Consider the following 26,473-nt stretch of genomic DNA (forward strand, 5'->3'; position numbering starts at 1 on the left):
GCTAGGGAGTGTGGGGGAGCCACAGCCCCGTCCTCCAGGGTATGAAGCAGGTATGGAGGAGATCAAAACTCCAGACATCCAGAGGCCCCCAGAACACAAGAGACCATGGAAGACCAACAGAGGGGCAGCCGCGCGACTGTCCCAGTAAGAGCTGAGGAGAGTCCCAGATGAGGGCTCACTCAGCAGCCGCGGAGCAGAAGCCAGGGGGGGTTGCAGTGATGCGCCCGTGAGCTCCGCCGGCAGCCAGCCGTGCCTGAGTGACCGAGCCCCAGGCCGAGAGGCCGGGGGCACCCCACCTCCGAAGTGGTCCGAGCGAGCCCCAGGCTCCAGGCCCCGATAAGCGGCCGCCAAGGAGTGAGCCGGTGTGTACCTGGACGCCCATCCCCGGACACAAAGAACCACCAACGCACCGACACCTGAGGGAGTCCGCCACTGGCAGGGGAAGTGGTGGTGGGTGGAGATAGGCCTCCAAACCTTGGAGGGCCTGAGATGTCCCCAGAGAGGTGGCGCCTGATACCCAACCTGACATATAGACACAGACATACAGGCACACACAGATACAAACATCCATTCCCACCCTCATGCTCTCACTTACTCCACACTCAACCAACGTGGAGACAGACATAAAGAGACGCTGTACACATGATCACACTCCCCAAGCATACTCTACAAACCGGGTCTAGGTACCCTTGCCCCTGGAGGGGGGAACTGCACCCAGACCCAGGTGGTGTTACCCTTTTCCCTGCGGTGAGGAGAGGCAGACCGCCCCGACTCCGTAGCAGCAGGGAGGCCCCACACTCCAGACCACAGTCGGACGGCCAACTCCTCCTCCTAGCCCCCCCCTGCTCCAGCAGGCCGCAGAGAATGGGGGTGAGAGAAGACTCCAAACCTCCCTCCACCCGCTCATTGTAGTGTTGATGCATGTGTGTTCTAAGGTGCATTTAAAACCCAGGAGGGCATGGAGCTACCTGTAAATTTATTCTAAAATGTTTTGGCTTTGAAATCTGATCAGAGGAAGACGTGTGTCACAAATGATCTCTGTTGTGTTATGCATTGAGCAACAGTAGCGTTTGGCCATGACCCTGTCTTTGGCGTATCTTCTCCGGTAATGTTGTGAACAAATGTTTCAGCAGGAATAAAAGAGGAAGCTCATGTACATGCTCGTGCCTTGGGAAACTTTCATCTTTGTGAGCATTAATATGTTCAGATAGAACGTGGATAAGTCTTTGACACCACCTTTTAGGTCATGTAATGTAATGTGCATGTTTTTAAAGTAGGTTAATTATTAAGTCTGGCATTGACGTGTGTATTAGCGAGGAATTTATTTTTCATACAAAAGAAAAAAGCCTTAAGAAGGAAAAGGTTTATAAAGAGCTTCAGTAAAATGAAGAAAAACAAGACTTGCTCCATTTATCAGCTTCAGCTTCCTGCTTCTCATAAAGCACTTTTCTACTTGAGCGCTCAGAGTGCTTCATACAACAGCCTCATTCACCCTTTCACACACATTTATACTCAGAGCAATTTCAGGTTAATCAAAGCCTCCCGTAAAAATCTGTTTTCTAGTTGTAATCTGCTGAATGAATCATCTGCAAGAGCTAAAATCATCTATTAAAATATTCTTAATATTCTGTGAGCAAACAAAACAGAGAAAGATGAGTGTTTGGTTTGAAACAGGAATGTTCCCACGGCTGTGTTTCTTCCAGCTCTGCTGCTCTGCTGCTGCATGACAGGCTTCACCTGAGCTGAACACTGTGATTACAAGACTCAGGAGACTCGTGACGTTATTGTAGCTGCTGAAGTTCACTGTCACAGCTGTGCCTCATTCTCTCAGAGTCTACAGAGGTTTAACAGACTGTGGCTCCCTCTAGTGGATGTTGTGGAGTATTCTGTTGTCTTTGCTCCAAAGGTTTTTGTACAGAGTTTTGCTGTTTCCTGTCACTGTGGGCCTCACAGCACAGTAGTACACAGCAGAGTCTGTCACTGCAGCAGAGGAGATCTGAAGGTTCAGACCATTTCTGTCATCGACCATTCTGACAGAAAGTTTGGAATTTGTTGTGTTTTGTGTTCCAAAGTTAAAGGTCAGGAACTCTGGTGGTTTTCCAGGATATTGTCGATACCAGTAGAACTGATCACCTCCAGTTGCTTGTCTGGAGTATCTGTAGGACAGAGTAGCTGTGCTGCCTTCCAAACTGGACTCTTCAGCTTTGCTGGCAGTGAGTTGTTGACAGCTGACACCTAAAGAAACAGAAATCTGTAAATATTTTACAAAGAAATCGTGAATAATAATTAAAATATTAGGATGAAGTTTTTTCACATGTACCTGTTAGAATCATGATGATTAACAGAGAAGTTTCATAACAGCCCAACAACAACATGTTGGACTGAATCTTCTGTGTTGAATGTGGAGGTTTCTCTGTCTCGTCTGCTCTTCAGTCGCAGCTCAGCTCCTCCCTGAATCTGTGTCTCCTCTGGTTTTTATTTCCTGATCAAATCTTGTCACAATGAGACTTTTCTGTGTTCTAACACTCACCTATGCAGTGAGAGAAAAGTACAAACAGGTAAAGGAACATGTTTCAGGTGCTGAAGTCACACAGCAGATGAACAAAGTTCAGCAGAATGAAAAGACTAAGCAGCCTCTCTGCTGCACAGCCTTCTCCTCAACATCAGGCTGGCTGTAGTTCTGCAGGAAGAGACCATCTCTTAGGCTGACTTCAGCATCAGTGGGTGGAGCCAGACAGAAACCTGTTAAGAGTCTTTATGAACAGCGAAACATCTGCTGGTGTTAAAAGAAACTAAAGAGGTGCAGTTACAAGTACAAGTACATCCAGACAGTGACTTTTACGGCTGGCTTCTCCACATCAGTGTCTGCACAAGTTTCCCGTTCAGACTGTAAAGTTTGGGGAGGAGAGGATTCCCTGGAATCATCAGTGACAGTGAATTCACTGATAACTACACAATTATTTGACAGCAGGGAAAAAAGCATATCTGAACCTGTCTTTATGTTCGGCTGTGATAGTTGTAGCAGTCAGACAGTGAGTGAGAGAGACAATCTGCTGTGTACTTAGAAGCCATTTTTTCTACTTCTGTTCTGATTCTGAGGTAATTTGGGTTGAACCCAGGACTGTATCGGCGTTGGCTGAATAGCAGTGGTGTTCACCTTGCGGTGTCAGAACACACAGGACGCACAAATAAGGTTATTCCGTCTTTACTGTGATTCTGTAGCTTAACAGCGCAGCACAGCAGCACAGTAATGCAACCGCTGAGTGAATTTCCCCACGGGGATCAATACAAAGTGTGCATTATTATTATTGTGTACAACGTTAGCAGCATGAACTAGCCACACAGTTGAACAGGCCAATACACATTGCACTTCTACATCCACTAAATGCCTAAAAGACTAAAGCTGTCCTTTCCAGGCAGGGCTCCACGTCCACTCAGTTCTTTAGCAACGCGCACGACTCACACTGTGTGTCGACATCCCCCGCTGAGTCAGTCCGCTCAAACTCTGATCCCTGGAACATGTGTTCAATAGTGCACCTGTGCCCTCTCGCCACAAGGGGGCTCCCACACACAGTTGACAGCCTTTCCAACACAGAGGACAGATTCTGTAAAATATCGGCTGCACATGATCTTGGGTCTGATTATTGTAGGGTCTACCTCACCATATAAAGCACCTTGAGGGGACTGTTGTTGGAATTTGGTGCGATTAATAATGTTTGAACTTTTAAGGTTGTTCAACATTCGTAGTTCTGTTTTGCATTTTGGAACATTTAGTTGTTTATTATAATGCAGTCTTAAGGCTTTACATTACATATTTTGACTTTGTGTATCTGTGTTGGTAGGCAGGTTGGACTCAAATATATGATTTGTAAAGTTCATTGGAGGCGTATAGTGCTCCAGGGAGTCCAGGGAGGAAAGGAGTCCACACAACACTCTCTCAACTCAGGGTTTGTCTTACCACACACCTGGGAAGATCAAAACCAGGAGTCTACACAGAAGAAACACACAGCAAATATCTTGAAGCATCAGAAGCAGCACAAACACTGAGCAGGAGGAGCCAGGGCTTCACTAATTCAACAGTCCAGTGAAGAATGACAGCCAGCTCAATTCTGCATTTGAGATCATCGGAGACACGTGGGTCAGGTCAGAGGCAGCAAGCTGAGACGAGGCCCACTCAGGAACACGAACAACAACAAAGGAACACAAACAACAACAAAGGAACACAAACAACAACAAAGGAACACAGACAGAGGAGAGAGAGAAAACTAAAGTCCAGAGACAGACAGCAAACAAACCGAGAAATCAGCTGGAGACGACAGAGACCATCACATTTGGCTTTTAATTCAATGTAGGTTTAATAAGTTTTTAGATTGAGTTTAATCATTTCAGTTTAGTTTGCAATGTTTAAGAATATTTATTTTTAACTGTCATTGTCTGTTTTAGTTTTAGTCTTTATTAATTATTATTGCCTGGATGGCAAACGTCACATAAAGCCTCATGAAGCCTCATAAAGCCTCATCCAAAACTTCTGGATGGATGCAAACTGCATTTCGTTGGCCTGTACCTGTGCATGTGCAATGACAATAAAGTTGAATTCTATTCTATTCTATTCTATTCTATAAAGCCTCATAAAGCACATTTTGAACGTTTTGATCAAATTCACAAATATTGAAACTACGGGGATTTCCACCGTTAATCTTTCTTTTCTTTTTTCCAAGTTCACAAAATAATTTCAGGTCTAGTTTTTATTTTTGTTTTAGTTAACCAAAAGGCTTTTCACATGCAGATTATATTAGTTCACTATAATAACCGTGATATATACACAGTAAAGGTGTTCCTCAAAAATGCACTGTAAGTGTAAGAAGTGGACACGAGTGATGACGAGCAGGTCCAGATGCTTCTAAACACGGAAAGAAAGAAAGGAACATTTTGGCTTCATCTCAGGAGAAAGTAGCGCTGACTGAACTGGTTGTTGCTACTGCAGTGGTCTGAATGCTCCCATCTGTTAATCTACAGCAAAAATCATGACATTTCAAACGTGATCCAAATAAATTAGTTAATCCTGTGAAATTACACTGTCAGAGTGAGGGGCTGCATTAAAATAGGTGACTCTGAAAAATATTTGTAACACAAAGTATTTGCAGTAATGTTGTTCACCTGGTTCAGAGTTTAATTTGTTCCCTTTCCGATCGTGTCCTCTCGTGTCAGCTCCCCTAGTTAAAGGTTCTGACGTCCTGACGGTTGCTGGTCTAGTTTTACCTTCTGTCTCATTGCTTCTGATGATCCTCACCTGCGTCTTGTTACACTCTTGTTTCTCCTGATGCCTCTGACCCTCGGGTGTTTAAATAGTGCTGTTTATTCCTCAGTGTCTGTGTCAGTCTATGTTGACCTACCATCATGTGTTCCCTGGTTGACTGGAGATGAGTTTTCTGGAGTTCGTCTGTTGCTGCCTTCTTAGTCAGCAGTCTTATTGCACCGGTCACCCAGGTCACCACCATCACCGCTGCCACCCAGCATTCAAGCTGTGACGCTGGTGCCCAGCTTGTAAGAGCTCCTGTTATTCGGCATTCCAGACAGTTCCATGAATGAACCAGCTTCATCATTGGTGTGGTTGTGGTGGGAGGATGAGGAGCCATGCTCCCTCTTCCAGGAGGAAGAGTGTTCTTGTCACCGGTTCTCCCCGTGGTTCAGTCCAGATGAAGCCAGTGAATGTTGTGCCTGTTTACCCAGACTAGCTCAGTTAGGCACAACGAGAGCAGGCAAACCCTGAGAGTTTCCTGACCCCAGGCAACCAGCGCAGTGTCCGCAGCCTATCAATAAACACTGTTCCAGGTTTATGTAGACGACTTAGCTGCTGCTCCTCTCATTCAGTATTATTAAAGTGAAATTCTGTAGTCTGCATTTCATGTTGTGCAGCCTCATTTAACTACAGTTGGTGCTACAAGTTGTTGTATAAACTTCCTGAGATTAAAACCACTCGTGGCTCTGATCATGTTAATGACTATTACATATCTGGACTTCATATGATTGCTGGGTTTCTCTCTGCGTGTATTATTGTAGGGTCGACCTTACAATATAAAGCACCTTGAGGCGGCTGTTGTTGTGATTTGGTGCTGTGTAAATAAAGTTGAATTCAATTTAAACATCATGATGAATTTCTCATCTAAAGCTCTCATTGAAAGGCTCCAGGTGAGGAAAAACGTGGTTGTTGTATCAGTGACTTTAAAATACTCGAAGCAGAAGAAACACACTTCACACAAAGCACATCAGTAAAGAAAACTGAAGATCAATATATATTTAGTCTCTATCACACAAAGAACATTGTTCAAGCAGGAATTTCTCTTTCTGATCAGCAGTGCAAAATATTTTCTCAGCCCCATGTCAGAAGAGCTTTGGTGCAGAGGTCAGCACCGTCACCTCACAGCAACAAAGTCCCGAGTCCAGCTTCACCTTCATGTGTGGAGTTTGTATGTTCTCAGCTTGTTTGTTTGGATTCTCTCTGGGTGCTCCAGCTTCCTCTCACAGTCCAAAGACATGCAGTTAGTGGAATGAAGTTAATGTCAGCCCTGTCTCAGATTGGTGACCTGTCCAGCTTGGACCCTGGCTCACACTCTACGGTTGCTGGAAGCTTCAATCTTCAGCGGATTGAAATTAAGAAGGAATCATTTAGAGGAGTTTAAAACATTAAATCATTGAATCCATGAATCTGAAAGTGTTTTTGAGTGCAAGATGCAGACTGAAAGGTGTATTTAGCAGTGCTTCTCAGAGTTTTATACTGAACTAAGCACAGACTGACTGAAGAATTATGAAACCAAGCTTCAAATCCAGGATAGAGGTTGTTTGCTGTGCCGGCAGGACGGTCCACATACACTGCTACTCTGTTGGAGGAGAGCAGTGCACATGGACCGGCTTCATTATTCTCACTGAAGAATTATGAGACCAGACTCCAAATCCAGGATACAGAGGTTCAGTGAATGTGGTGTTGAAGGTGTGGAGGTGGATCAGAGAGTCCAAGAAGATATTGTAGAAGGACAGAGTGCCGGCAGGATGGTCCACATACACTGCTACTCTGTTGGAGACAACGTCTTTGGGGATGAAGGTTTCTGTGTTATTGTGCAAGACAGAGTAAGAGTAAGAGCAGTCCAGGCTCCAGGACTGACTGTTCAGTCCAAACAAGCAGTCATCACTGTGTCCTCTCCGTTTGATTCCTTTGTAGCTCACTGCTATAGAAACATATCCACTCCACTCAACCTCCCAGTAACAAGGACCAGTCAGCCCGTCTGTGCACAGCAGCTGAGGGCGGTCAAATCTCTCTGGATGATCAGGATATGGCTGCTGTGCATTCAAACGCATCACCTCTCTGTTGCTGTCAGACAGCTGGATCCATTTGTATACTGTGTTTGGGTCGATTGTGAGTTGATAGGAATCTGATAGAGAGAACAAATAAATCCAGCTGCAGTTATTGATCGATCATCTATTCGTTGATCGGCTCTTTGATGGTGACTCCTGATATCAGAGATATGAATGAGCGACACAGTAGTTTAAAGACGGTTGGATTTGTTTCCAAGAATCATCATAAAATCAAACGTACACTTCTTCAGATCCGAGCTCACCCGTCGGACGCCATCAGGCTCCACCCTGCAGGGAGAGGAGGGGTCAAACCAGCACAGTCGTTGGCAACATGCTAACATGGACATCATCACTCATACTGTCACAGAGGGAAGACTTCATGTAGCTCTTACATCTGCATAAAACAAACAGGCTGAGTGAAGGGATCTGTTCATACCTGTTTAGAGACTCCTTTCCTGCAGACCACTGCTTCACTTCTTCAGGTGCATCTTGAATCAGAATTGCTCTTTTAAAATCAAATATTACAATTTTCACAACACCTACATGTTTTGTTTTTTTGAATGAAACAGAACAAAAGTAGGAAGTCAAAGTGTTTTTTCCTCATATATCAGTTGAGTGGAAGCAGTAAAGCCACCAAGAGACTTTGATGTGCTGACATTCGTCCTCTGCTTGTCATGGTCATTTTTAGTCTACATAAACTACTGAAGAAGATTGATGGATTCAACGCATCCATCAGAATATAAATATGTGTGCATGTTAGATAGAAAGCTCTTATATAGAAAAGGTGAATGAGGCACGTTGTGTTGAGTTAAATAAGAACCAGTCCATTTACCGTTTATTCGATCTAAGCAGCTTTGGAAGACGGCGACTGGACCTCATGAAGCTTTTTGAAGAGGTTTCTCCTTTGGTGTTTAAACTCTAGTGGGAGTTGTCCACTTAAGAGGATCATAGGCACACTATTGATCATGTGCCTCATCACAAGATCCAAGTTATAAAAAAAGGTGTGGGTCATTATCAGCAGAGCTTTTGGATGAAACTATGGTGAAACCTTGCCTCACTCTATCATGTGACCCATTGAGACGCAAGATGTGAGTAGGGGTTGAGGTGCCTGGGAAGACTCAACATAACTGGAGCACGGATGGTACAGTTGTTGACAGCTGGTGTGTCGATCAGGTGAACTTCACAAACACAATGAAACACTGTGAGCCATGCACCGGCTTCCTCAGAGCCTGGACCTCAATATTGAAGCCCTGTGGGATCATGGAGGACTCTCATATGGACTGATGCCACACAGAACTGTCCACGGGGAAATTACAGTTTTTCTCAGTCGCTTTGGTGCGTTCCTCAGAACACCATTAACATTTGCACAGCAGTTAGTGCATTTCCCAAAACAATTAGTGCAAACTGCAAAACCTAGTGGATAGCCTGCAAAAGCACGTCACATGCACAGAATTGATTATCCATACCTCAAAAGCAAGTATCCATGTCAATGAAACTGTCAGTGCCATCAAAATGAAAAGTCTTGACACCATCTTTATGAACAAGATAGTCAAATGGCATTGTCATGTTTCCACTATGACAGTTTATAATTTCAGTGTTTCCCATTGCAAAAACAATTGGTGACACCTGAAAATGCTGACGACAGCACTATGGCCTACCTGTACAGCCATCTGAAATGTGCAGTAAAGTCACTGTAGATGTTATGGGAGTCTTGGGAGTAACTGAGACACTGAATACGTACGTTTCACATTTCCATTGTGTAGAAGTGTTTGTAATCCTACAGAATTGTGCAAAAGAAAAATATGCTACAGTCACCTGTTCACTGTAGAATACATGTAAACATAAAATCACCCATTTGGTAGAGCTGTGCACTAATGTGAACAATAAACAGCACATGTAACAGTACAGTAAATCATTCTGGCACATCCAGACGTTCCTGTCTGTCTGGCCACATATTTTCATCTACATCACAACAGATGTTATCCCTCGCAATGCAGCGAGGAAAGTATCTCCTGGAGTGGCGAATCCATCCTCTGCAGGACCCTGCTGTGATGTCGTCACATGCTGCATCCATGGCTGCTAGCAGGGCCATTTGCTCATGTGGATTTCATTTGTCTTGAGTACTCTGTCAATTGTTGAAATTGGAACAGATTCAATATTGCCAAATACCGTGTAATTCTCTATGACAGCGCTTTGTATGTCTCTCAGCTTTATTGCATTGTTTGCAATGACCATTGCACAAATGGCTTCTTCTTGCTGTGGGGTAAAAAGGGGCCCTCTTCCGCCTCCGCGAGGTTGTCTTACAATCCTATGTGGTGCAGAGTGAACTTTTTGTGAAATTGCAAATACAGTACAGTAACATGTGATGTGTCTGAGATGGCACAGTACAGTACAGTGTATTACTGTTTGCATACTTGTTTTCCCTACGGAATGTTTGAATGATTGAACTGACAGTAGTTCTTCCAATATTGGGTTGCACCCTTCGACCAGCCTCCTCCATGGTGAGGCTGTGATTGACAACATGGTCCACAATTGTAGCCCTTATTTCATTGGGAATCCGCCTATATCTGCCTCTTCTCCCTCTTCCCCTTCCCCTTCCTCCCCGCATCTTCACCCCTCTTCCACGGTGCTGACATTCCATTTTGTGTCACAGAAGTGTAGAAATGGTACACACTAGCTCCTGCGCAGTTTATATATGCTTGCCAATTGGGGATTCACAGGATTCATCCATAATTGACAGTGAACAAGTTGTTTGTCATTGGTTACAACTAAACTTTCACACGCCTCCTCATGAGTGACAGCTGTAATTCACCCGAGATCAATTGTTCAATTTCGGAGACATTTCCAGGAACAATGATACAGAAAGGTATAGGATTTGCTTGACAGATGGCCAATATTTGGCATGTGATAACTAGTTCAACAATTTTGTGTGTGATGACTCAAGCAATGGATGTATGACTATTAGTTTTATTGGGAACGACTATTCAGCATCCATAGGTATGATTACTTTTGACTGACATGACATAAGCAAATGGAAATGTCAGAAAGCAGCAGGGAAATGTATGGAAGCAACTGATTCATGTCCAAAATCATTTGCAGTTTGTTCAGAGAGAGGAGAAATTGCTACTATGATGTGCACAAATGACTGAGTGTTGTGGAGGTTGAACTAATAGTTATGAGAATTTCAATTCTGATCTGAGAAACGCACCAAAGCGACTGAGAAAAACTGTAATGTTGTGGGATGCTTTTCTGTTTTGTTCATCATCATCATCATCATTGCTCTTTAGTTCCATCAGTCGCTCATCGATGTGAATAAACCAGACTGAACATTTCATGCAGTCTCGTGTGTCCTGTCATCCCAAAACAACACAATATCTTAAAGTCACATCAAAAACCTGTAACACTAACTTTGAAACACGTAGAAGCGCTTTGTCAGAGTGTCTCTCTCTTTGGTTGGCATCTGCTCAGATGGGAATTCTTCAAAGCTTTGCATGACCTGTTGGTTAGACTGCACTTAACATGATTCCACACACAGATAGATAGATAGATAGATAGATAGATAGATAGATAGATAGATAGATAGATAGATAGATAGATAGATAGATAGATAGATAGATAGATAGATAGATAGATAGATAGATAGATAGATAGATAGATAGATAGATAGATAGATAGATAGATAGATAGATAGATAGATAGATAGATAGATATGTATGTATTTGTGTATTCCATATATTCCACTTGCCAAACTTACCGTTCTGAATATTTCCTCAATGTCATCTCTAAGGCAGTGCTTTTTGACAGCCTCACAGATGTGTTGGATGAAGGCAGAACCGTATGTTTCATGAGTGTATGAACCTGTGTCTGCAAGCAAACAGAACCAGATCATATCTGTAGTTAGGCGGTGTTTGATTGTTCTAAATGTTACTTATTGGAGGGTGGTGCACTTACAAGTGGTGCTGGAATGAAAAATGATGAAATCCTTTTCATTGTGTGTCCGAGGACCTTTGACAGAGTTCACTGACAGAGATTCGATGTCGTCTGTGGGCACAAATTGTGTCCTATCAAGTAAATCCACCGATTCCTCCCCCACTGAAACAAACACACAGACTTACTGAAACGTGTCGATCTTTTACCTTTTCAAATGAACAAATATTAACAGTAAATTCATTGAAGATTCATTCATGCTGTTTGTTGGGTGTGTGAGGACAGATGAGAATCACCTCCTCTGCAGGCGTGAATAATGACGATCTTTGGTTTGTCCTTCAGTGCAGGACAGTTCTTTGAGTTTAAGTGCTGAAAGATTTGGTCAATTTCAAACTCCTCAGTTCCCGTGCCTCCATAACACACCAAAGTCACAAACACGCTGTCTGTGAGGGCCAGTTTTGGGTGTTCAGAAAATTCTTTCAGAGGTTTATCGATCATCTGTGAGAAGAAACCAGTCACTGGATCATTTAACCAGTTTGTAAAACTGGGTGCAAGTGAAGAAACATTTTCTGCTTTTAAAAGTTACCTTTGCAGTGATGTCCCCACATCTCACTACCTCATATCCAAGAGTTTGAAGTAGACTTTGCATGACTTTCTCATCTTTCGCAGCTCTACATTTGTATAAACTTGTATTAAACGTTTCAATGTTGATCAGCAGGGCGATGCGATTTGACTGTGATTGTTGAGTCACTGGGTAAATCTGAGAGACCAAACAGAAACTCTTCAGATTATTTTAACACAAGCTGATTTTTTTATGCAGTCATTTGCAGTAATTATTATTATTATTGGTTTGGAAGTTACTACAAGAGGCTAAGATCAAACAATCAACATATCTCATATGAATCATACAGTAACATACTTTTTTACCCTGACTGTCTGTCCACGTCTCCATCTCTGACCTAGAAAGAAATCAGAGGACATGTTGAGCTGGAGGGACAGAATGTGTCACATCACATCAGCTCTTGGGATTTTCACTGTGCATCACATCATCTCTGCTTCTTGTGGATTATTCAGGACTGATTTTTAAAAATATTAATGAGAAAATGTATTGCTGATACTGATTAATAGATAATAAGACTTGAGCCTAATAAACCTGAAGACTATTGAATGTAGACACACGGGATCCTAATCAGGCATCAAAGTGAGATTTGGCAGGTGGGGAAACTCTAAGCCCAGGTGCAGTGGGGCAGCGTGGGGGACTTGGAAATGAGACCCTGTACTGGAAGCTCCACTCAGGTTTTCTTTGTATCCAGGTTGTGATCAGCTGAAGCTGCTCTTTGTGGATTTAGCCGACCGAATTCAGATGTTACATATTTCCAGCTTCCAGCCACTACGAAAACCCAAAAAACCTAGAATTTGGAGAATTAACTCAAACAGCACCTTACAGTTAAACAATCTCTGATTAAATGTATGCAAACAGCTCAGCTACTCTTCACCAGTCCAAGTTTACCCCTCTCAGCTTTACCACAGTACTGCAAACTTAACACTTTCACTGACATAAAATCTGAATAATGTCATTTCTGTCCCAAGATGTTTCACAATAAGAACACAAAATAATCATGTTCCTCTCATGTCTTCTTTCTTTGCAACATCCTCCATCTCTGATGTGACAGATGAAAGAAAAACCTTCTTCAAAGTAAAACAGAAACAACATCTGCTGCTGCTGCTGCTAAGACAAATGAGAAATGAAGAATCAGAGACTTACAGCAGAGATGCTGAGTCCTGGTTGTCCTCTGATTAAAGAGCTCAGACTGCTCAGAAAAGAAGGACTCAACTGTACCTGCACTGGAAACACCTGCTGACTGACTGACTGACTGGATGCTCTTTTATACTGAGCTGGAATCTAGTTAGAATTGTTCTTCTTCATGATAACGTGAAGGCTGAGTTCTTTGGAGCAAACTGGTTTTGCTTTGGCTGTTTGGGAGGTTTCCAGTTTCCTGAAAAGAAACTCACCGAACTGGTTTCACAATATACCAGAACAAACACAGGAATGAGGCTCGCTTTCCTTTACACAGGTGATACGTTTGCTTCTTCACCGATTAACTCATGGACATGTTTAGAGATAATTCAGGAACTACTTGATGTAATGTTCCTCCACGAATCTCCACCTTATCATGGTGGAGGGATATGGTGCCAAATGATACCAGGAGCTCTGTTTTCAATGGTAATTTGCCCCTGGTAGGGTCCCTATATGCACACTGGTCCTGAGAGAGGGGTAAGACTAAGAATGAATCAGAAGACATCCATGCTGCATTGACCAGTGGACCATGTCTGGGTACGTGGGATGGGGTTTCTGAGGCTCTAAGCTGGACCAGGCCCAGGGGAGGGGCTCCACAGAGAGTGTGGGTTAGGTGGCAGCCAAAGTTGGAGGCCCTGGCGATAACCAGGGTGGATACATCTGTTTCCCCCAGCTTGATGCCTTTATGTTGGGATTTTTGCTGGTGGACAGGAGAGTTGCTTCCCTGGAACGGGTTCTGGCTATTTGCACTTTTGCACCAAACCTGGGCTTGTGTTTGGTTGTTGGATGGAAGCTTTGTGCTTTTGACAGTGTAGCTAACATTAGTTGGAAGGAACACTGAAATACTGGAAGAGGTCACAGTTTCAGGCTGTTTGTGTCCTGCTTCACTGTCTTCATGGGACTGCCAGGGTCAAAGTTTGAACTAATAGATCGTTTTCTTTTTGACTCCCAGCAGAAGAATGAGGCCGCTCAGCAATGCTGCGTCAAACCTGGCCTGCAGGTAAATGTTGCATTAGGACAGATAATAAGTGTAGATCAGATGATTTCCTGAAGAAGCAGCGTCAGGGGAAAACCCTTCATTAAAAATCCAAAACTTCCTCATGATCAGTGTGTTAGACTCGGGACATAAACCAGACCAAGAGTTAGCTTTCAAGCAGCACCAGTTTGAGCCGCCAAATTTCAACTAACACAAATGTTTGTTTGTCAAAAGATTATGAATTTAAAAGAAAGAAGACCAACTGTTAATTTCTGCTGCTTGTATCAAGCTCAGGAGCTAAAAATGCAGGACCTGGTTCTGCTCGCAGGCTCCGGGTCATCTCTGATTTCCTCCATCAGGTTCATTGACCATGTACCAGTCACATTATATTGACCACATCTAACTGAGCTGTGTGAATGCCTTAAATATTCTTGTACAAAACAATAAGGTGAGAAAATCCCGTCCCCACTGTTCCAGCATGTCTTTAGTTCAAATCTCACAGGTTGTCACATTCACAGCTTCTCCTGTTTTTCTTCTCTTTACTATTTCCTCATGTTTCTGATGCTTCCCCGTCTACCTAATCCTCTTCATTTCTAGTGCTTTCCTTGTCCCCACTTCCTGATAAATTGGATGTTTACTCTGTGCTTGTTTTGCCTTGTTGGTTTCACACATATACAGTAATGCTGTCAGGTTTCCTCCATGTGTTTTCTTCTTGGTTTACAGCAGCTATGTCGAGTCTGTCTTTGCTGGTTCATCAGATTTAAAGTTTGCTATTGTGGAATCCTGCGTCCAAAGTCATACTTTTGTCTTTTATAATCTCTGTAAGATTATAAAATCTAAAGAGGATGTGATGTTGAAATGTTGCTGCAGTTCCTGTGAAAGAAAATATGTGAACTCATGAACTCTGCTGACTGGAAACTCTCCCTGCTGCTGCAGAAATGTGTGAGCGGTCCTCAGTGTTTAGATCAGGGGGAGCCTGGTGGTGGAGCAGGACTGCTGAAGAACTCAGTGGAAGGACCCACAGACTCTGGTCCTGATGAAATGTGTGGGGGGGAGGAGGGCTGCATCCATCTGACACTGAGAGGGGAAACACTTAAACATGAGAGCAGGACAATGATGAAGGAGAGCATCATCATCTGATGTGATGAGTTCAAAGAGAATAAATGGAACAAGCATGAGATGGTCTTCCTGGTTGGACTTTTAGCTTCATGTGAGAGATTTTACCTTAAAGAGATAAACCTCTGTTACTCTGTTTATTTAGCTTCTGCTGCATTTCTGCATGTCCTCATCCACTAAATATAAAATAGTGTAAATGAGCAGCTTTTGATGTTTGACAGTTTTTATTGTGTCTGAACGTTCCTGCAGTTGGTTTGTGGTTGATGTGGATTTGCTGCTCATGTGAATCCTCCCACAGTGTTTCATTAGCAGCTGTAACCACAGTGACTCTGATAAAACAGGAATTAGCAGAATCCATCTGATATGAAGCTGTGCTTTGAATACCACTTCCCTCCTCTTTGAAGAGTAGTCAGATATCTGTGTTCAGGTTTTTGTACAGCCTCTTCTACACTTTGTATCACTGTGTTTCTAGAGCACAGTAGTAGAGAGCTGTGTCTGCCAGGGTTAGGGCTGCTATGGTCAGATTAGTTGATCGATCTGATGTTTCTGAGTTATATCGTTTATCAAGAATATATTCAGATGTCCCCCCCTTTCCTCTTTTCCAGAGTATAAACTGAGGAGCCTGAAGGTCAGAATCATGTCTGTACCAATAAAGCCAAACATCACTTGCACTTGTCTCATAGCTACATGTGAGTTTGACAGATTCTCCTTCTGTTTTAGTGACTTCAGGTTGTTGAGGAGTGATTGAGTCTCCAGCTGTTAGTCCTGGAAAAAGAAAGAAGAAAAGTAGTGAAATGCAGTCTGTATATCTGCTTAATGCAGCAGCTTCAACTAAACTTTAATCCCTGTTCTTAAACTCACCTATAATGTGAGATAGAAGCAAAAAGAGGTGCAGCAACATGTCTTTGGAGTTATTAAAGCCAGACAGACAGCACATGAACAATGTTCTTCCACTGCAGCACAATGACCAACAAATAATGTCATTGGATGAGCTCAACTTCAGTGGGCGGGGACAGTTTAATAGCTCAGCCAATCAAACAGTTTTGTGCTTCCACAGCAGCTCTGTCTCTGTCTCTGATCTTTACTGCTTCATTTCTCTGTTGTCTTTGTCATCAGTCCAATGACACAAGAATCAGAGGTTTAACAGTGTGTGGCTCCCTCTAGTGGATGTTGTGGAGTATTCTGTTGTCTTTGCTCCAAAGGTTTTTGTACAGAGTTTTGCTGTTTCCTGTCACTGTGGGCTGCAGAGCACAGTAGTACACAGCAGAGTCAGACACTGCAGCAGAGGAAATCTGAAGAGTCATCAGTGTTTTGTCTCCACTCACATTAAAAGTTATTCGAGGGACTGGATCTGATATTTTCTCTCCTGTTCCAAAGTGAGAGATCAGGAACTCTGGTGGTTTTCCAGGATATTGTCGATACCAGAAGAAATAATCATTCCCATCAGCAGCTTTGGAGTATTTATAGGACAGAGTAGCAGTGCTGCCTTCTACACTGAACACTTCTTTGTTGGTTGGAGTGAGATCTTCACAGCTGACACCTAAAGGAACAGAAACATGTTTTATTCTTTTATAAATCATCACAATTCAAATGTGTTTCTTTAAACACACAGATTGTAACGTACCTGTTAGAATGGTGAGAATCAGTAAAGAAAGTGCAAAATAGTCCAAAGACAACATGTTGAATGAAGGTAAAGTTTATGGTTTGTGTTGAACTCTGTTGAATGTGGAGGTTTCTCTCTCTTCTAGTTCAGTAACAGCTCAGCTCCTCCCTGAATCTCTGCTCCTCCTCTCTGATCTGGATTTGAACTTCTCTCACTTCCTCCTGCTTTACACACTAGTAGCAGCATCTTCACTTTCAGGTGGGAGCTCATATTTCAGCTCTGTGCTGCTTCAGTCCACAGATGATTCATGCTGTAAATACTTTGTCCACACTTTTTTATACATATCCTACATCTCTGCTAGTTTAAAAACTCATTTGTTAAATGTTCAGTTTCTATGCCATATGTTAAAACAAGATCTAGTGTGATTAAAGTGGTGGGTGGGTTTTGAGAGAAGCCAATTGAGTCTAATAACAGACTAAATGCCGTGTTGAGGCTGTCATTTTTAGCATCTACATGGATGTTAAAATCACCCACAATAATTATTTTATCTGAGCTCAGAACTAAATCAGATAAAAAGTCTGAGAAATCAGACAGAAACTCTGTGTAAGGCCCAGGTGGACGATAGATGATATTAAATAAAACTGGTGTGCAGCCGTCTGATTCCGCTGGGGGCTCAGGAGAGCCACACCACTCTCAACTGCAAACTCAAACACCATCTCAACCAACCATGGCTGCCATGCCACCACTAGCTGAACTGGCAACTGCCACGCTGCCATCTGGTCAAGCTGTATCTCCACCAGCGGTCAGCACGCTGTCCGGTCCTGCGCCATCTCTGCCAGAGGTCAGCGGGCCCTCCTGTCTCGTCTCGTCATGCCTCGTCTGCACTGTTAAAAAAAACATCTTAAAAATATGTAAGAAAACGATCTATTAGTTCAAACTTTGACACTGGCAGTCCCATGAAGACAGTGAAGCAGGACACAAACAGCCTGAAACTGTGACCTCTTCCAGTATTTCAGTGTTCCTTCCAACTAATGTTAGCTACACTGTAAAAAGCACAATATTCTGGCAGCTGTGGCGCCAAAATACTACCGTAAAATAACAGAAAATAACTTCCTCATAAAAATACGGTTATTTCCAGTAATGACAATACAGTTTGTTGCGCTAATTTCACATGGGGTTCTGCCTTTTCAAGTGCTTTTAGACATTAAATTAGGAACATTTTAACGTGATCAAACAATGAAATTACCTATAAACAAGGTCAATAAATGTGGCAATATGAATCATAATATGTAAATGTTCAGAAATATACAGTCAACAGTTGGTTTTAATAATAATGCATCGCATGCCCTGGGACAGACTGACAGAGGCGAGGCTGCCATATTGCACCATTGGCCCCTCTGGCCATCACCAGTAGGTGAAGAGTCTTGACCACGGACACAATACCGAAGCTCGAACCGGCAACTTTCTGATCACAAGGCGAACTGCCAACTCTTGAGCCACGATCGCCCTAAATAGCAACAATTATAATACTTATGTGATGTAACACAAGCTTATAGGGATCATGTTATATACTTTTCCATAGCATCACATTTGAATTCAACAGTTCAATCTTTCAAATAACGGACAGATATTTGTGAAATCCTGATACATTTGTGAATGTATTTTAACAATCTAAATATGCATATGTACAGACAGATACATTTAATAATCATGACAATTATGTTGTATTACATTACAGTGATTTAACGTTAATTTACATTTGAAATGTGAAATCAGTCTATTTACGTAACTTTAATGATATTCTAGAAGAACAGAACAAAACTGTGAAATGCAGTAAAATACTTTTATATTAGGATGTTTTCCTACAGTGCAGCCATACCCGCGACCTTGTGGTTGTTAGTTCACGTTCATTGGCCGATGCTTAGCGTCATGTTATTATGTGTCCCAACATCCAATGGCATGTCACATTGTTGTCATGGCCACACCCTCACCCCAGGTGCAGAGGCCTATTTCTGTTCAGGAATGTTGGGAATACTTTGAGATTTATATTAATTGCAATTCCTACCTCTACATTTCTTTTTCTAAATATATAATTAGCACAGCGTGGCCGTGCAATGTTTTTTTTAAGTTTTTATTCCTATTAATTATATTTTCACTTGTTACCTGAATTATTGAATCAGACCAAGATGACATGAAATTTTCAGCACAATTATAATTAAAATACTGTTTAATTATTGATTATACTCATTGATTTTCGATCATTTTATATATTTTTCCATAGTATTACATTTGAATTTAACAGATCATTCTCTCACATAACAGAGAAATATTTGTGAAGTTATGATACATTTCTGAATGTATTTTTACAATCTAAATATGCACATGTACTAAAAATATATTTTAAAAAAGTAAATTGTGTTTTACTATATTTACAGTGATGTTATGTTATTTTACCTCTGACATGTAAAATCACAGTCTGCTTATGTAAATTTAATGATATTCTAGAAAGACAGTACAAAACTGTAAAATATACAGTGAGATACTTTGACATTACTATTTTTTGGAACAGTGTGGTCCTGGAATTCCAGCCATCTGCCAAGCTGCCTGTGAGCCTTCAGGCACGTCCATGTCCAGCACGGCCTCACATTCACCCACTGAACCACACCAACACTCGCCACTTTTAATCTCAATCAACTGAATTTAGAAATACCCATCTGGCTAACATAATTTTAATTTATTTTAATTTCTTTATTCCCAAATTGTTATTGAAAATGTAGAAGTTAAATATTGGTGATTGTGGACCATTCCATGAATCCAGATCAATACTTCTGGACACAAATATACTTACATACCTTCAAAAGTACTAAAAGCCCCATCTTACGACTCATATAATACAAAAACTCTCCACAGACGACACTATACAGGACAAATGGTTCTTGTAGACTCAAACATGCACCCACTGCAAAGGCAATACCATTGAGAACTATATCCATGCTTTTTGTTCTTGAATGCCTGTCCAGAGCTTCTGGCAGAGGATATGTGAAGATCTATACAAATGGTTTAGTCGCTGTATCCCAACCTCACCCAAACTGTGTACTTAAATGAACTAGAGATGGAATTCAGGTCAATTCATTTTTTATACTGCACATTGTAAGGTAGACCCTGCAATAATAGAGCAACTATTTCAAGTAAATACATGAAATATAGTTCTTACTGCCTAAAGCATCACAAAGAAAACAACTTTTATTGTTTTCATTTATGTATTACTGAATAGAAAAATGTACTTCTAGATCACCTCAGTTTCGATGTCTATATCCTCAAAAAAACAACAACAACTGGATGAATTTATTTGTTGCTGGTTCCCACTGATCATTTCCATTAGTTGTGGATGGTTGGCTTTGGCCGTGTCTCCCTGTGTGCCTTGCAGGTTCTGTTACAATATCAGATTAAATGAAAGGAAGAAGTCATGTGTCAATAACAGGGCTGCTTTCTCATATTGATGGAGAGCATGTCTGACAAATTTCAACAGTTTTGGCACGTTCCAGATCAACACTAGTAAAACCAAGGAGCTGGTGGTACACTTCTGCAGGCACAAACATCCTCGACTGTCTGTGAAGGTTCGCAGTCATCCAGGTCATCGTAGTCTAAGGATTCTGTCCTCAGGTGTGTGTTCTTCTCTGAGTTGTGTGGATTCAGACTGAGGAGTGTGTGTTTTTGAAGGCAAGGTGTGGAATTTCCTGCGTTGTCTTTCTTTTCCTTTAGAGTGTTGGGCCCGCTGAGCCTTGTCCACAAACTTGTAAACCTCTTCTAAAATTGGAGAGGGTAGAAGGGTTTCCAGTTCCTGCAGAGTCTGGCTAATCTTGCTCTGGAGGGATCTATAGTGAAATGGACCTGTCTTATCCTTTCACTTAGAAGCTGATTTTGTGCTCTCCGTAGAATCAAGTCCACTCTGTATCCCCTGACAGTGGATCCAAGGCGCAGGCTCTTAGGAACAACTCTGCTTTGTCTGCATCTCAGGTTGAAACAGAGATGGTTCCTTATCCTCGACTGCAACCACTAAACATTCAAGGTTGGGACATTGAGGCTGTGGACAGCTACAGGAACCTTGATATTCATCCGAACAATAAACTGGACTGGACTCATAATCAGTGTTTCCTCTAATGTTTCATGTGTCTGAGCGAACACACAAACTCCCTGAGCGTCCCTTGGACCACTGTGAGCAACAGCAGACGTGTGCACTGTGGTCACGCCAGCCTCGATGTTTATTAAAATAATCAGATTACAGCATTTATGTTAGACTACTTTTAATTACCTGCTTTATCACTCTTACAATGAAAATTTAAAAAAAAATCTTGTTCATGACCTGTGCAGCATGCTAACACTATTGGAAGGAAAAATAACTTGAACTCCAATTTTTAAAACACAACTTTCTTTTATATATATATAAAGCTCTGACTTGTATTGTGAGCAGTGTTGGTCAAGTTACTTGAAAAAAGTAATCAGTAACTAATTACTGATTACTTCCCCAAAAAAGTAATCCTGTTACTTTACTGATGACTTATTTTCAAAAGTAATTAATTACTTAGTTACTTAGTTACTTTTTAAAAACATGATTTACAACCTGAAGAGGTGATAAAGTGATAGATCTTTCAGCCCAATTCTACTTTTTCTGCATAATCCATCATACAAAATGTAATCAAATGGAAAAGTCTCTTTTTAAAACTTGTTTTATTAGTTTTAATCTTTTAACTTTATGCATCAAGCAAAAATTTAATTATCTGCAACATTCTCTGACTGGAAGAAATTAGTTTAACATTTAAACGTATTTTCTGCACATTCCAGCACATAAAATAAGTGGAAGTGGAAGAATCCGCAAGTTTGTCTGTAAATTTCCCATTCCCGTCGTAGCGTACTGTCGGTGCTTGTTCGTAAAGTTTAGCGGGGGGGTTTCGCTGTAAAAAGACGTTTTCTTCCCATGCAGTGAAAAACGGACACTAATGTTTTTGTCACTTTATTTTGATTTATGAAATCAAACTCAAAGTAAGGTCAGTACTTCCACGCTTTAATCGCTGCACGCTCATACTCTCTCCGCACTCGATATGTGATCCATTGTTGATCTGCACACAGCTGTTGTCACGAACGTCGCACTCGCTTACATCACTGTCATGAGACATTCTCGCAAAAAAAATCACGGTTTTAGTAACGCAGTAACGCAGTGTGTTTATGGGAAAGTAACAGTAATCTAATTACCTGTTTTGCAATAGTAATCCCTTATATTACTCGTTACTTGAAAAAAGTAATCTGATTACTAGTAATTAGTAATCTTGCGTCATTTTTTGATTGGTCGACATGGTACATTTTTCGATCAATGGGAAAGGGCGGGGTTTTTTTGGTGTTGGTTTTGCTCACAGGCTTTCGAGCGTTTTCCTTATAAAACGCCGTTTTTACCGTTTCTTCCTGCAGTAAATATAAACAACGACAGTATTCAGGAAGAAAAACAAACATTGCAGATATTTTATCATAACTCTGGTTTTACGTGGCCGATCAACACAATTTAAAAACTGGTATAAAGTCCACACTTTGTCCGTCAGTTGTTCCGTCTGTCCTGCTCACATCTCCAATGGTTGTACACGTTGTCATTAACGTGGCTTCACTCCACATCAGCCGCTTTGCTAAAACACCGGTGTCGGCGGATAAGGACGCGTCATAGCCTGTCAACCACGTTGATTAGCTGCGTATATACGAATGTGAATCGCATCATTGGCTGGACTGTGGGATAAGGTGGCATCGTTCTGATCCCATACGGGAGCAGCCAGTCACTCACTGACTAACACTGCAAAACAGAATTGTTAAAGTTTTAATTTTAATTTCAATTCAGGTTAGATTTTTTTTTGTGCGCAACGCAGATTTTCTGTCCGCAGAGACCAAGCCAGCAATTGCGCACACGTGCAGCTTAGAGGGAACATTGCTCATAATTCAGACGCCCTCAGCAAAGGGCAGAGCAGGCTGTACCTGCTGTGGAGACTCAGGTCGTTTGGAGTGAAGGACCCACTCCTGAAGACCTTCTATGACTCTGTTGTGGCTTCTGCTATCTTTTATGGCGTGGTCTGCTGAGGCAGCAGCATCTCTGCTGGGGACAGGAAGAGACTGAACAGGGTGATCCAGAGGGCCAGCTCTGTTCTAGGATGCCCTCTGGACCCAGTGGAGGTGGTGAGTGACAGGAGAACGGTGGCTAAGCTGTCATCCCTGATGGACAACATCTCCCAGCCCATGCAGCAGACTGTGACAGCACTGAGCAGCTCCTTCAGGGGCTGCTGCACCCACGGTGTGGGACGGAGAGATTTCGCAGGTCTTTTCTCCCCACTGCTGTCAGACTCCACAACAAAGACTCCAACTGATCAACACTCACATCCACACATGTGCAATAACACTAAGTGCAATAATCCTTTCTGGCATCGTTGTATTATACTCAGTTGTATATAGCATTTGTATTCTATTTTATTCTATTTTATTCGATTGTATATAGTATTTCATCTTATTCTATTCTATTGTGTAGAGCAGAGGTGGGACCAAGTCATTGTTTTGCAAGTCTCAAGTAAGTCTCAAGTCTTTATCCTCAAGTCTCAAGTCAAGTCTCAAGTAATGTCAGGCAAGTCAGAGTCGAGTCTCAAGTCACTGGTGTAAAAGTCCGAGTCAAGTCACAAGTCTGAAACTTTGAATTTCAAGTCCTTTCGAGTCTTTAAAAAAAAAAAAAAAAAAACGAAAAAATAATGTTGCAGTTATGCTAAATGTAAATATTAGACCATGTAATTTTAAAATCTGTGTTTTTCTCAACACATGACAAAATAGTGAACTTAGAAAATATACACAAATTGTGAAATTGCACCTCTTTAAAATGCAGCTCAATTAAACCTAGCTCCAAGAATAATTTTCACCGACAGTTCTGAGATACGCTGCATGTTATTCTTGGATGCGGTTGTAGGACCAGCTTTGAAATCGCATGACAAAAATATCATACACATTAAAAAAAACTGTATCACCAACGTAGTCTGGACAACATTTGCTAGTTAGATGAAGTCAGTTATCTCATCTTAGCATATTTATATGCATATTTATAATTATACGGTTCTTGGAGTGAGTGCATACACTCATGAAGTTTAGTAACTTCAGGTCACTGCAACAAGTCCAGGTACAGTTTACCGACGGATGGGTGCAGGACCTTGAAATGCACCGTGTAGAACGAAAGACCATCGTACGTATCATAAGTTTACCAGTCTCACAAATTGTCATCATAAATACACATTCCTTAACCGTTTATTAATATGACCTTTGAGCTCAACGGTAATTAATTAGTAGTGGAAATAATTTCTGGTTCATTACAGAAATGTAGCAGTGACAATAATACTGTATGCTGTAATCGTACTGGGCAATTAGTGATACAAAAAACCTGTTTTATCCTGTGAATAAAAGTATATGTTTTTGTCAATGTACCATAATAACAGAAGCGAAACGCAATATTGTGTCAGGACAATTCACTATTTATGCACAATAAATAAAGGAGCATAGCGCGACAATTTCTGTTCAGCGCCAGACTTGCTTGTAACCTATATCACCAATTATGTTATGAAAATGACGCATTAACTACAACAGCAGACTGACCTTCGTGTAAATGCTTGGAGCAGACTAACCTGTGAGCTGGAGGGTTCTAGGACGTTATATTTGATCTTTGAATGGCTGCAATCCAGTCGTGTCTTTGTTTCTTCGGAAACATGGCTCGAACAATTTCTCTTCAACGACGTAATCCGATAACAACCGATCTCTTTACCCGTCGGCTTCCCGTGGCTGTCATGCGACCGGCTATTGCAGTTAATAATACAACAGCTTCTTGACATTTTTGTGTTTCTTTTTATCGCTGTGTAACTGATTTTAATTGAAAGCCTGCGTGCGCTAGTACCGCTTGCCACGAGTTCCCAGAATCCTTTGCGGTTCTACCCGTGAATGACGTCACATTTTCAATCTCTATATAATATGCATGTTAAATTTTATATTTGGGGTAAAATATCAAGTCTTTTCAAGTAAACCGGTTCAAGTCCAATTCAAGTCCCAAGTCATTGGTGTAAAAGTCCAAGTCAAGTCACAAGTCTTAGAACATTTTTTCAAGTCAAGTCTAAAGTCATAAAATTAATGACTCGAGTCTGACTCGAGTCCAAGTCATGTGACTCGAGTCCACACCTCTGGTGTAGAGTATCTTATTTTTATGTTATTCCAGAGTTTTTCTAAATTTTGCGATGTAACTTTGCACTTTCTGCTGTAACAAAACAAATTTCCCACGTGTGACTAATAAAGGTTATCTTATCTTATCTTGTAGTGTATTAATCATTTAAAATGTAATTTGTGGTCTGAGGGTATTTTTCTTTCTGAACTTTTCTTCTCTTGAGGGACTTCAGATGATTCTTATTATATTTAATGTGCTTTTATTTATAAAAAGGTAAAGAAACAATGTTTTGTTGGTAAATCCATGAAAATGAATGTAGTCTGTATTCTAATAAGCTAGAGAGGTTTAACAGTGTGTGGCTCCCTCTAGTGGATGTTGTGGAGTATTCTGTTGTCTTTGCTCCAAAGGTTTTTGTACAGAGTTTTGCTGTTTCCTGTCACTGTGGGCTGCAGAGCACAGTAGTACACAGCAGAGTCAGACAGCTGAAGCTTCTGGATCTTCAGAGGAACTGATCTGATGCTGGAATCCAGTGTGGATGAAAATCTCTCCTTGAACTCGGCTGCTGTGTTTCCATCATTCCCACTAACACGACTCAGGATGAATTTGGGGCTGTTGTTTCCATCCTGTTTGTACCAGAAGAGAGAAGGAACTGTTGTAGTGCTGCTGTTATAGAGACAGCCAAGTGTCACTGTGCCTCCTGCAGCAGCAGTCTCTTCTCCTTTTGCTTGCAGCACGTTGTCTTTTTGTGCTCTGCATTCTGTAAAACACCAACAAACAGTATCAGTGTGCTGTTAAAGAATCACGTCAATGTTGATATCAAAGAAACAGAGTTGTGTTCATACCGAGGCACATAGCAGCCAGCAGCACTGAGATGAACAGAGGCGTCATATCTGCAGTGTAGAGTAACTGTGAGCTACAGCAAGTATAAAGAAGCTGTGATCTCTCTGTTTAGTCTTCATCAACACTAAGTTGGTGGATTAGAAGGAGGAGCCTGATCACAGTGACAGGACTCATTCACAGCCCTGTGTTATTCCCCCTGCTGATATAATGTCTTGTATTCCTGCAAGACATGAAGAGAATGACCATGAAGGCTGGCTCTGTGGTTGGAGTAAAATACTGGATGAAATTGGTTTATTCTGGAGTTCTTCTGTTGTTCTGCCTCCAGCTGAGCTGTGTCTGTAATAAAACCTCACTGAAATTTCCTGATAGCAGTTCTTTATGAGAACAAGAGTTTTCTGATGATAAACATGCGTTGTATTTACACTTTATAATCAGTTGCACTGAAACACTTAACACTGCTTCATTTTGCTGCAATGAATTTAACAAGCTATTTCATTTTATTGTTTTTTACTTACATTTTTATTCACCAAGGCAAAAAAGCATCAAGGTATTATACTTTACTCATTATACTGTACTTTACTGAGGAAGAAGAAGAAGAAGAAAATGAAGAAGTGAAGAGAAAGGACAGTCTTGGTAGATCCTTATCTG

General features: G+C 41.5%; 1 protein-coding gene and 1 long non-coding RNA gene across 2 annotated transcripts; both read right to left on the reverse strand.

Annotated features, from left to right (window-relative positions):
* Positions 1 to 2,099: 2,099 nt before the first annotated feature.
* Positions 2,100 to 5,263, reverse strand: LOC146552821 (uncharacterized). The gene is made up of 3 exons (XR_014889483.1): positions 5,158 to 5,263; positions 2,321 to 2,530; positions 2,100 to 2,235 (listed from the first exon to the last, which is right to left on the reverse strand). It is a non-coding gene; the product is annotated as an uncharacterized LOC146552821 (long non-coding RNA).
* A 1,610-nt stretch (positions 5,264 to 6,873) lies between these two features.
* LOC146552822 (uncharacterized) lies at positions 6,874 to 25,873 on the reverse strand. The gene is made up of 11 exons (XM_085255062.1): positions 25,828 to 25,873; positions 25,451 to 25,742; positions 12,197 to 12,236; positions 11,864 to 12,037; positions 11,574 to 11,775; positions 11,302 to 11,442; positions 11,105 to 11,214; positions 10,759 to 10,846; positions 7,787 to 7,838; positions 7,592 to 7,638; positions 6,874 to 7,427 (listed from the first exon to the last, which is right to left on the reverse strand). The coding sequence occupies exons 1-11, from the start codon at positions 25,871 to 25,873 to the stop codon at positions 6,874 to 6,876; spliced, it is 1,746 nt and encodes a 581-aa protein (XP_085111188.1).
* Positions 25,874 to 26,473: the final 600 nt, after the last annotated feature.

This window comes from Mchenga conophoros, linkage group LG18, assembly GCF_057382185.1.
Source record: "Mchenga conophoros isolate Kocher_MC1m ecotype Shallow Benthic linkage group LG18, M_conophoros_male_GT1.1, whole genome shotgun sequence".
Lineage (NCBI taxonomy): Eukaryota > Metazoa > Chordata > Actinopteri > Cichliformes > Cichlidae > Mchenga > Mchenga conophoros.